Raw genomic sequence first — 12,089 nt, 5'->3', positions numbered from 1 at the left:
TAATTAAATATGACATGATAAGTGGCTTTATAACTTGATGAAGAGAAAGCTGACTGCTAGAGCACGCTTTAATTTGGTGAAGAAAAGTAGGAAAAAGGCATAAATCTGTAAGTCAGACATTCACCTTGCAAATAAGGCAAACATTTAACAGAGATTAACCAGTGGAACAAACTACCAGAGGTGGTGGTGATTTTCCATCTCTTGAAGGCTTTTGAATTAAGAATGGATCCTTTCCTGAAAGCTGGGCTTTAGCCAAATACAAGTTTGCCATAAAGGAGTCAAGGAACTGTGAGTTTGTACAATGTTTTGTGCCTTTGGCATGAAGCTCACGTTGCTGCAGCTCCTATGAATACTGCAAGATCTCCAGGGCCTAACTCATGGGATATGCCCAGAGTTGGTGTGTGCTTAGGGATGGAAGGTTTTGAAAAGCTTCAGTTGTTGGTGAGTGGGTTCTCTCTCTTAAGCTTGATACAGGGTAGCTATGGAGAATTTAATAGGCTGTGATACTGGAACAGATGATTCTAAACTTTTCTGTGGATCTATTAACTTTCAGTTTCCCTCTATAATAATCTGTGCCAAAGACTTAAGTAGAAATTAATCCTACTGCTGGCTCTACTAGCTTCCATCTCTGTAGCTATGGAGGACAGAAGTGCTATACAGCCATCAGCTGCCCTACTTGCTGTTTTTTTCCACTTTTTGAAATTACAAGTGCTTGCTGACACAGCCCTTCACCCTAAGGCAATGTCTGACACTGACAGGTAATTGACTGTGTCAGGGTTGCACTCTCCGTCTCAGCTTCTTTGTTGCATTTAAAGACTTTAAAGTCTTTTAAAGACTTTCTAAGGCTTGAAATCCTTCAGTCTTGTGTCATGTTGGCTAATTTCCCTAAAGGGTAAGTGTTTGACAGGAGTTCTGTGGGACTGCAAGTAGAGAAGGTAGTGGTTCACTTGTATGATTATATTACAGAAGGTAAATAGAAAAGTGTGGGAAAAAAATGTTTGCAAGCAAGTTAACAAAATGACTTCTTGGAATTATAAAAGAATTTTCTAGAGTGTCTTACCTATCATAGTATTTAATGAATAATATGATTTTGCTGTGCTATAGTGTGTCCTAATGTTGTTACCTATCTTGATGGGAGCAGCTTGGGCCACCTTGCAAAATATTTCTTCTTTAGAACAAAAATTAAAAAGCCAGCAGCATTACATTTGAAAAAATATTTCTGCTTTTAGCACAGAGTGACCTCTTTTAACCTCTGACTTTTTAAAATGTCACCTCATACAGAATGGAGCATAAATAAATACATCTGTTCTGCTTTTGTTTTTAATTTACTTCAACATTAATCTCTTAACAGCACTAAACAGTCAAGCATGAAGACAGTCTGCCAGACAACTCAAGAGTAGTGGGGATATGTGAAATACCTAAAATACTGTCTTTGGCATCATACAGTTTCTTCTTTTGTTTCTTATTTCAGTAGAACTTGATACATCACTTCTGAAGCATGTCACATTCTTCATTTAGGCAAGGGCATTGTGACATGAAATGGTTTGTCACAACCTTTCTTTTTATTTGCAAATTACATAGAAATCTGTATTTTATGTCTCAGCTTCTGTAAATCTGCAGAAATCCTTCTCTGATTCCACTCATCCAGTGGCACTACGAAGAAGCCTCTACAAGCCAAGGAGCTTTTGCAGCTCTCTAGCATAATCACACCTTCATCATCTGCCCTTTGCCTCACAGCAGGGGGGCAAGGGGAATTCAAAATAAATGTTATCAGTGGGGTTTTATAAATTATTTCATAGCTTCTGGGAATATCTGTCCTGCTCTTTGCATGACTAATAGGTTTTCTGAGAAAATGTATTACTGTGTGGTGGAAAAGAAACAAGTCTTTCATGTGTTAATGAAATGCTGGAAAACGAGTATCTGAAGTGATCATAATATAAGCGTTCAGAAGGCTGTTGTGTTCAAGAAGTACTTCCATTAACTTCCATTACAATTTTTGACTTTTAAAATCACAACACTTAAGATGCAGGCATCCATTTCAAGCTCTAGCTTTAAATTTCCACTTGGAAAATAGTAACCAGAGTTTTAGATTATTAAATTCCATATCTCTTACCAGTTGTTTGCTTCTCTGTGTTAACATCTCACTAGAAGATGAAATTTTTATTATTACTGTTCATTGTTTTGATGCCTGAAAAAGTTAATTGGCAAGTTTGTAAGTGAATTGCAGTAACAGCTTTCCTATATTTCATATCTTGCAATCTCTGTAATAGAAATGTATTTTGGAGTAGGATCTCTGTTGTATGCTTAAGCTGAGAACATCAGTTGAACAAATGTAATTGTCATTTGGAATTGGTATTTAGCAAAATTAATTGTGACGCTGAAAAATTTCTTTCAGAAAATTATTCGAAGTTGGCAACCTTGGGGAACTGGTTCCATGGTTAGAATGGCAATGCTGCATTTTCAGTTTTAGTTGGTTTTGGTAAACTAAAAGAAGATGCTGACTGTGTTGGGCTTGGTAGTCATTGTGCATCCCCTTTAGAAAATGGTTTCATCTTTCTTTGTGTTGGTACTTCAATACTTTTGAACTTGGGTTTACTTCTATGGTGTTTTCCAATTCTTTCTCTTCATCAGCTTCTAAAAATCTTCCCTGTAACTGTAGCATAATTAAAGGTGTATAAGCCAGTTTCTCTGAATTTAAAGGAGAGAAAAAGAATTTGGTATCATTCGTACATGGCACTTGGTGCTATGATCTAGTTGTGAGGTCTGTTGGAACAGGTTGGACTTGATGATCCTTGGGGTCTCTTCCAACCTTAGTTACTGTGATACTGTGATATGTTCAGGTAGTAAGGAGGGGGGAACAGAAAATTGCTTTTTCAGAGACAGCACCTGCTGGTTCTAATATGTTGGTTCTGCCTTTCACGATAGCTGTGGTATTAATCCTTAAATCTCAACAATAAAATCATTAGGTAAAGCACTCATGTTACATTTAATTTGCTTCTTGTGTAACTGATGTCCTTCCACAGAACTACAGAAATTTCAATCCACATATTAGTTTGACTTCATAACAAAATGTTTTAATTGTTGTTTTTTCCTATCTTCCTAGAATATTTTCTTTCTTGGACATAGTTACTTTGTGTCGCTGTGCACAAGTTTCCAAGGTATGTATGCGTTTCTCTTGGAGTCTTCTGTTCTGTGGGATGTTATTCGCTTAATTATGTGCAAATCATGGGGTTTAGGGCAATTTTCTCCCTCTCAAAAAAACCCAAACAATAATCAAATAGTTCTCTCAATTTCTGTGTTTATTAAAACAAATAAGTAGTGGGTCTGGTTTTGCATTCAGATGTGGACTCAGTTGCTATCTACTGGACTTCTGTTTAAAGGCTATGGAAAAGATACCCAGTTGTATATGCACAATATCTGGAGAGAGGATTAAGCCCAATTTGGCAGGATGGCATTTGCTTGTTATGAAGCACGCAGCTGTATAACACTATTTCCCAGATGCATTTTCTGCTTAAAATTCCATGTAGTTCGGTTAATGTGCACCATGTATCTAAGAAGTACATCCACGTTGGTTACATGCTGAGTATCAAAGGTGTTAAGTAGATGGACTACTAGTAGAGGAAAGAAGCATACAGAAAGCAGAGAAAGCATGCTAAGTAAGCTTTCTTGTTTAGCTCACCTTGATTATTGTTTTCTTGAATTAAAACTAATAATGTTCTGTTCCTGCATCAAGTGTGTATAATGAAGTGTATTCTTATACAGCATGAATGAACTTTTTTTTATTTCATACCTTTCCTCCTTGTCTTAATGAGGTTTGGTCAGTTGCTATTTTTTTCCTGGTGTGTTTTTTGTTAATTGGGTTTTTCTTGTTTCTCTGTTTTATTGCATCATCATGTAACTATTTCCTTCCTACACCCATATCACCTGGCCTGCAACTTCAGTAGGTTTTGCTAAGTTGGCCAACCTCAGGTTTTGTTAAACCCTCAGTGTGACAGTTTTATGCTGCGCCTTTAAGAAAGGGACAGTTACTGAGACACTCTAGCTGAATGTTTTGGTGTAATAAGGAAAACAAAGATAATTCTAAACGAATTTCATTGGAGGTGCTTCTGAGCTTAAAGACATCCTTAAGAGAGCGGCAGCAGGAGCATGGGGACAATAATTTCAGGAGGATGAGACAGATGAGGAAGAGGATCATATTCAAAACGCTTCAGCACCGAGGCAAGAATTGAGACATGTGTGGAAGGATTACATCAGAGCAGAGAATGAGCCAGTTCTAGCTTGGCTTGGTAGATGGTTAGATACAGGTGCACCAGCTCTAATAGTGGGAGATAAGTCAGCATCTCAGCTAGGCACTCCCTCAAAGGATAATGGAATAGATAGACATCTAGGCAGGTCTCTCGGTAAGGTTTCTCTGTGGGTACGCTTTTTATTGACAGCACTCATGAGATACCCATCCCGAGATGATCTTCCATGGAATCCTAAACCCTGGACTACCATGGATGAGGGAATTAAGCGTCTGAGAGAATTTGCTGTCAGAGAGGTACTCTATGGTAACCATGAAACTCTGAATCCTGATGAAATTCCTGTAGGAACTGGTCTTGCTAAAAAGCTCATCAAACAGCTGACCTGTGGCAGGACATTGCTGATCAAATCGAGAGAATTCCAGTGAAGGTGAGACACATTGAATAGAATAGAATAGAATAGAATAGAATAGAATAGAATAGAATAGAATAGAATAGAATAGAATAGAATAGAATAGAATAGAATTAACCAGGTTGGAAAAGACCTTCGAGATCATCAAGTCCAACCTATGTTTTCCTCTACTCCTTGCTACCAACCCAGAACAGTGACTATCCAGGCTGCTTTCCCTAGCTGAATTAAGCCAGCCCTGATTCCTGAGTTCAAATGAGCTGGTTTCCCCCTTGCATTAAAAGTTACTGATTGTGCTTAGCACTTTTGAAAAGCAGACCATCCTGCCATGGGCTGTAGTTGTAGCTCTTCTTCAGTATGCAAGTCTGAAAAATCCTGGCTTCCTTCTTTGGCTGAAAACTGGCTTAATTATGAGAAGCTTCTGCCAGTCTGGAGAGCACATTTTTGTAGTGCTGGCTGTGTGGCACAGATGCCATTGACACTCACATTCCTAAAAGCAAAGCTACTGAGGAACAGCAACACAACCATCAGGCAGATTTAGCTGCAAGAGTTTCTCAAGTAGACATGGACTCTGATCTTGATCTCGACTGGAAACACCGAGGTGAGATATTCTTAGCTCAGTGGGCTCACGATTCGTCAGGACATCAACTGCACACAACACCATTCTCGGTCTGGAGAGACAAATCCTGTGGAGACACAGAACTGCAGAGAGGATTGAGTCAGAAAACGGAACTCACTTCAAAAACAATCTTGTGAAGAACTGGGCCAAAGAGCATGGCAGTGAGTGGATATTCCATATCCCCTACTATGCACCAGCTGCAGGGAAGATTGAATGCTACAATGGTTTGCTGAAGACCACTCTCAAAGCCATGGGAGGTGGATCTTTGAAAAACAGGGAAAAACATTTAGCACAAGCAACCTGGCTGGTGAATAGTAGAGGTTCAGTGAACCGAGCTGGACCTGCACACTCAGGTATGCTACAGAAAGTAGAAGGTGATAGAGTTCCTGTTGTTAGAGAAAAGAATCTGTTAGGCAAAACTGTTTGGGTGTTTTGTCCCTCAGGAGAGGCTAAACCTGTCCGAGGGGTGGTTTCAGCTGAAGGTCCTGGTCGCACTTACTGGGTAATGCAAGAGAATGGTGAAATTCAGTGTATTCCTCAAAGAAATTTAGCTTTAGCTGAGAGAGTTTAATTTTAGACTATTGTACAGATACATCGCACCCAAAGGAAGAATCCATGAGGAAACTATGGTGCATGAACCCTGAGAACCCTGAGAGCCCTGAGTCAACTGAGAGTCCTTGATCCCTTTTCTTCGCTTTGTCTGTGAAGAAACAAACTGTTTTCTGTTTTCTTGTTTCCTGACTTTCTTGGACTTCTGAATCATCTACACCTGAGGATAGCCGAAATGGACTATGAACTTCACTTACAAATTGTAGATATTGTTTTAGATAAGATGGACAGTACGAACAGCCAATGAAGGGGTGGATTGTGACCGTTTTAGGCTACGCCTTTAAGAAAGGGACAGTTGCTGAGACACTCTAGCTGAATGTTTTGGTGTAATAGGGAATATGAAGATAATTCTAAATGAATTTCATTGGTAGATTGGTAGAATGTAATTTTAAATTTCAGTTTTAGTTCAGTTTGAGTCTCAGTCAGTCTCTGTCTGTTTGGAGTCTGAGTCTGAACAGCTGCTGTTTCTCTTTCTGAGCTTGGCGCTGACCTTCAACTAATGAGATATGAAACTAATTCTTTTTTTTTCCTTTCCTGAGCATACGCTTTTAACTAACAGAATTTCCTCCTTAATAGTTATTTCTCTTTCTCTAACCCTTTTTGGGAAAAAAGGGAGGGGGTTTTGGGGGGGACCCTCCTTGCTGGAGGAGGGCAGGTTTTCTGTGTTACATTCTTTGCTGTATATTTTTGTATATATTGTAAATACTGTATGTTGTGTATATATTCACTGCATTTCATCCTGCTTGTAAAATACAGCTCTTTTCCATTTTTGCTTCTCCGACTGAGTTAGCTGTGGGTTGGGGTGGGGGGGAGAACTGAATGCTTTCTCTCACCACCACGCTCAGTTAAAGCCCTAACAAACAGTGGAAGAGAACTGAAGTGATTAAATAAGTTGCATTTTTCTTTCAGAACTGCTTGTCAGTTGGATATGGTATTATTTATTTTTTTTTCATTTTTCCAAATCCATTTGTGTTTCTCTGACTTTTTTTTTTTATATACTTTGAAGAAGTATTGCTTCAACAGTGAAGGACAAATTCTCAAACACACGAGTAAAGGAAAGGCCAGTGGAAAGTCAGCAGTTTTCTGAAAGGTTTCTGTTTCTTTCAGAACAGTAACTAGTGGTTTTATTGGAAGGAGTCTCACCTGCAGAGACTTTCCCCCATATAGATACAGACAGAGTATCTTGTTAGACAAATTTACAAAAGTGTTTTTAGAAATGGAGGATGAAATCCTGCTGTACTCATGTATGTACTTGACATTTAATTTCTTGCTTTCCTGCATCATTTACTGACATAAAATTGCTTCTGAAGTGTGATCCATTTAGGAGGTTTGAGATGTATTTCCACACATTCTATGCTTCAAACGAGTTGATATTTTCTAACTGATAATACCTACAATTCTTTTTCTTATAAACAAATGCTATCTGAAATCCTATATTTTGTTATATTTAAATTAATTTTATTTGACTTACTGAAAGGAAAATGAAGGGGGCAGGCAGTGGAGGTAATAAATGCACTGTGTTTTCTGCAGGCATGGAACGTTTTAGCTCTGGATGGAAGCAACTGGCAAAGAATAGATCTCTTTAACTTTCAAACGGATATAGAGGTTAGTGTCTTGGGATTTTTTTCATTCCTATGGTGATGTTTAAGCACAGCCCATTTTGAGTATCCCATAGGCTGTGCTTGCCTTCACACATTTCAAAGGCTGAAGTTTAAGATACTGCTGCTGTGAAGGAGTAAATAGACAAGGACTCTGCCTTTGTTTTACACTGAATATTTCAGTTCTGATTGCCAGCTATGTATCAGATGTCTTGCATATTCGTATATGTGCAGGGCTCTAGAATTTCAAAGCTGCTGATTTCCTGAAAGTCAGGGTAACAAATAGTGCCTCTGGGTAGAGTGAAATCATCAGAATCACATTTATGATGATCTAAAAGATAATACTGTTGCTGGTCCCAAGTCCCTGTGAGGCTATGCCATCTAGTGCTGAAAGCTCTCTGGATGCTTGGCTGTAGGAGATCAAAACGGTGAAATGCTGAATGACTTCTCTTACCACTGGCTTGCCTAGATTTGATCTGGTGTGTATTCAACTAGCACTTTGTGAACATTTTGTAGAGTTTGAACCCTGCCTGAAATGCAGGTACATGTGGATTTCAGGCCTTTTCTGCATAGAATGAGAGGATTAGAACAGTCTTGTCTTATCTAAGAGAAACTTGTCACATTAGTGCTAACGTGGACGTGCATAACAATAAAATATAACATCTGAAAACGAAGACAAAAATCCATGGGGAGATAACAGTTCCTTAACTGACCTGCCTCATTATTTTTTAATTTGATGACACAATTAATTTGATTAATTAATTTGATTCTGGATTTTATGCTTTAGCTTTTTAGTTGCATAAAAGACATTTAGGTGGGTTTCAGTTGGTATATTTTGCTAACAGTTTTTCAAATTACTCCTCAAGATTTACAGTATTATATAGACCACTTTTTTTTCACCACTCTCTTTCATTTCCAACTCCTCTGCTATATGGATGTTAAACCTGAGAAATTTAGAGACACAGGAGAAATATTTTGGTATCTGCCTCTATCTAAATGTGACTTGCACTTTTAATGTCGTTTTCTCAGTTGCCTTTAAAAAGCTTTTGTTTCTCAACTGCTAAGAAATAATGAAGAAAACAAGTCTTTCTGATCCTTCTGTTAGTTGGCCTTTTCCTTGTCTGAAACCTTTCTGCTATTTAGAAACACACTATTGGACTTTTATGTTTTCAGTATGTTTGTCTTACATTGTATGTAATGGTGTTGCCCTTTGAGGTGCTGTGTTTGTAGCATGGGATTCAGGATAAGCGATTAAATTATGATCCTCTTTTGCTGTAAGTATCTATTGTAGTTTGGAATAATTCAGTTACTTTGGTAGATGTGAGTATAGCTGTAATATAAATGCCCTAAATTTATTCATAAGAGTATGTGAAACCAGCAATAATTACTTAAAGTAGTTTCAAATGATATAGACTTTCACATTTGCTGCCTAAGAACTCTGCTTTTTCTTCATCTTTTTTAGTAGCTTTTTTCCCCCCTGGTTATAGGTTTAAGACAGGTAAAAGCTGCTTATTTTACTTGGCAACATCTTGCTCAGTTGGGTGTTGCACTGTTCAGTGATGTTTCACATGACATCAAGCAGTAACTTGATCTGAGACTATAAATAATGAAAAATTAGGTTATATGAAATGATTCATATTTATGACCTTGTGGTAGAGAATAAAGTGCGGGGAACAAACTCTGTAAAGGAAAAATGTTTGGTTTTTTATCACAAAGATGTGGGATAATCTAGTCCAAGTTAAATATGCCTTAGCATTTCTTGTTTCAATAATAGAATAGAACAGAATTTTCCAGGTTGGAAAACACCTTTGAGATCATAGAGTCCAACCTATCACCCAACACTATCTAATCAACTTAACCATGGCACCAAGCACCTCATCCAGTCTCTTCCTAAACACCTCCCATGATGGTGACTCCACCTCCCTGGGCAGCACAATGGACAATCACTCTTTCTATGAAGAACTTCTTCCTAACATCCAGCCTAAACCTCCCCTGGCACAGCTTGAGAGTATGTCCTCTTGTTCTGGTGCTGGCTGCCTGGGAGAAGAGACCAACCCCCACCTGGCTACAACCTCCCTTCAGGTAGTTGTCGACAGGACTCAAGGTGTGGCCTAACCAGTGCTGAGCACAGGGCAGAATGACCTCCCTGCTCCTGCTGGCCACACTATTCCTGATACAGGCCGGGATGCCACTGGCCTTCTTGGCTGCCTGGGCACACTGCTGGCTCATATTCAGCCTACTATCAACCAGTACCCCTAGGTCCTTTTCTGCCTGGCTGCTCTCCAGCCACTCTGACCCCAGCCTGTAGCACTGCATGGGGTTGTCGTGGCCAGTGTGTAGAACCTGGCACTCAGATGTGTTCAATCTCATGCCCTTGGACTCTGCCCATCTGTCCAGCCTGGCAAGGTCCCTCTGCAGAGCATTCCTACCCTCTAACAGATCAACACCAAATGTAAGCTGGGGTAATTTGAAGAACTAGTTTATTGAGTGACATGGAGTTATTCAGACAGCTAAACACATTTGAATGCACTTACCTTGTCTTTTTGAATAGGCTGTTCATTGTTTCTTTTTTCCCCACATGCTTAAGAAACAGGTGGATTTGGGGAAACTTAGGGCAGTATTTGGGTCTATTTTCTTTGAATAATGCATTAAGATTTGGCTTTTTTTCCTGCAGTGTAGATTGAAGACTATCCTTACAATCAAAGTATTTGGCCTCTACCAAGAAATAATTCTGACTAATGGGAAAGGTTTAAAATTTTTGGTTTTTATGGTTTTCAGTTAGTTTGGCTGTAAATTCTTTAGAGAGATAAGATAAAGAATGTCATTTTCAGACTAAGAAACCAGCTCTGAGAAGAAAATACTTCCACATAGTGCTAGTCAGAACTTTGCTATTAGAATACATACATAGAATACATACATAGAATAAACCAGGTTGGAAGAGACCTTGAAGATCATTGCGTCCAACCCATCAACCAATGAACAACCACATAATGTACTGTTTCAGTAAAATTGTTACCATCCCATATAAAGAGGAAAACAAGCAAAACAGCCCATCTGTAATTTTATAAGTATTTTGTCTTTATTTAAAAAGAGAGAAGAAACTTAAAGGTGCTACTGGATATTAGTCCTGTTTGAATGATCGGTGTGTTGATGCATGTTACCTTACCTCTGTAAAATCTGACACAATGTGATGTCTTGTCAGCTTTTGCAGTGGCCACCTGTTTTTTGCTACCTTATTTTGTTTTTCCTAGCAAAGGGAAAAAAAAAAAGGTTAAAAAAAAAGTAAAGAAAAAAACATACTGTAGTTTAAATAATGCCTAATGCTACTTTCAGATTTGATGTTGGAAGTACTGTGCCATTCTGCTTACTCTTAAGTGTAGTAAAATGCACTTCCAATATGTAAAGAAGCTTTTTGGAGCAAATGTGGGGTCAAGTAGGAATTTTTATTTGTAAGCTGTGCTTCAGCCTTTGACAGCTAAAGAGGTACCCAGCCTGTAAGCTTCACAGTGTGAGAAGTTCTTTAGCATTCCAAAGTGTTAGGCACAGACACCCAAATATATGACAGGCAGCACCCCCCCTACAGCAGGGACTCAGCAGAGTCTGTAGGTCAGTGACACAACAGCCTAAGCACACCTCAGTGAACAATGCAGCCTTACATGCTGCAGTAGTAACTGTCATCCTTGAGGAGCAGATATGTCTCCTGGTCTGACTCCTAGAGAAGTTTTTTAGGTTCCCTGAACATCTGACAAAATTTGAAGAGCATTTCAGCAGTCTTAATGGGTAGATTTTGCTGATTAAAAAAAAGAAAATCTATGTATGATAGATGGAAAAATGAAAAAGAAAACTAAAGATGGAATTGAATAGCACTTCAGTGTGAGTGGAGAGTCTCAACAGGTAACTAGTTTTTCTTAAATCAGCAACAGAGGTATAGTTCCAGTGGGGTATTGCTGGGGCTGGGCCTTACTCCCCAGCATTTTTAATTTGGGTAGAATATTATGTCAGAATAAAACTCAACAAAATCTTCTTTTGATTTGCTTTAAGGGTCGTGTTGTAGAAAATATATCGAAAAGGTGTGGTGGGTTCCTGAGACAACTTAGTCTGAGAGGATGTCTTGGTGTTGGAGACTCCTCTTTAAAGTAAGTAAAGTCCTAGATTAAGATATCACTTATTTCCTAATGTCTGAACCAATAGTAATGATTGTAATTTTGATTTCTAAGTACTGACTAATGACCAAAACGGGATGCTTAAGTAAGTACTAAGTACCTTAATAATGAGTAAATGAGATGTCAGTTTGGAATTAATGTATAGCTATAATATTCTTTTCTGGAAATTAACTAATTAGAGATGAGAACTGTGCTTTTCAGAAACAGGGTGGTTTATTTCATTAGAATTGTGTTGCTATCTCTCCATTTTTCAAGCACTTAAAATGTTTTCAGACCCCGTGCTCTGGCGTCCTACAGCTTCAATTTCATAAAGATTAGCAGCCTTTTAGTTTGGACAAGACAAGGAAGAATAAAGACTGATAAAATTGAGTGCCTGCAAAATCAGTAGAGGCCTGTGATTCTCTTTGTGTTCTAATACAGGCAGGCAAAAGGAACATTTTGGGATGTCTC

At 38.5% G+C, this 12,089-nt stretch overlaps 1 protein-coding gene across 2 annotated transcripts in view; it reads left to right on the top strand.

Annotated features, from left to right (window-relative positions):
- FBXL2 (F-box and leucine rich repeat protein 2) overlaps nt 1-12,089 on the top strand; it is a 50,874-nt gene that overhangs the window by 19,604 nt on the left and 19,181 nt on the right. The window contains exons 3-5 of one of the 2 annotated variants that reach the window (XM_054177140.1): nt 3,104-3,158; nt 7,409-7,483; nt 11,518-11,612. In XM_054177140.1, coding sequence (XP_054033115.1) covers nt 3,104-3,158; nt 7,409-7,483; nt 11,518-11,612 — 225 coding nt within the window. Of the gene's footprint in view, nt 1-3,103; nt 3,159-7,408; nt 7,484-11,517; nt 11,613-12,089 lie in introns of those variants that run through there. The other variant, XM_054177141.1, reaches the window with a different exon arrangement.

Source organism: Dryobates pubescens, chromosome 38, assembly GCF_014839835.1.
Source record: "Dryobates pubescens isolate bDryPub1 chromosome 38, bDryPub1.pri, whole genome shotgun sequence".
In the NCBI taxonomy this organism is placed as follows: domain Eukaryota; kingdom Metazoa; phylum Chordata; class Aves; order Piciformes; family Picidae; genus Dryobates; species Dryobates pubescens.
Note: the sequence above shows the minus strand (reverse complement) of the source record. Positions and strands in the feature narration are given on the sequence as shown.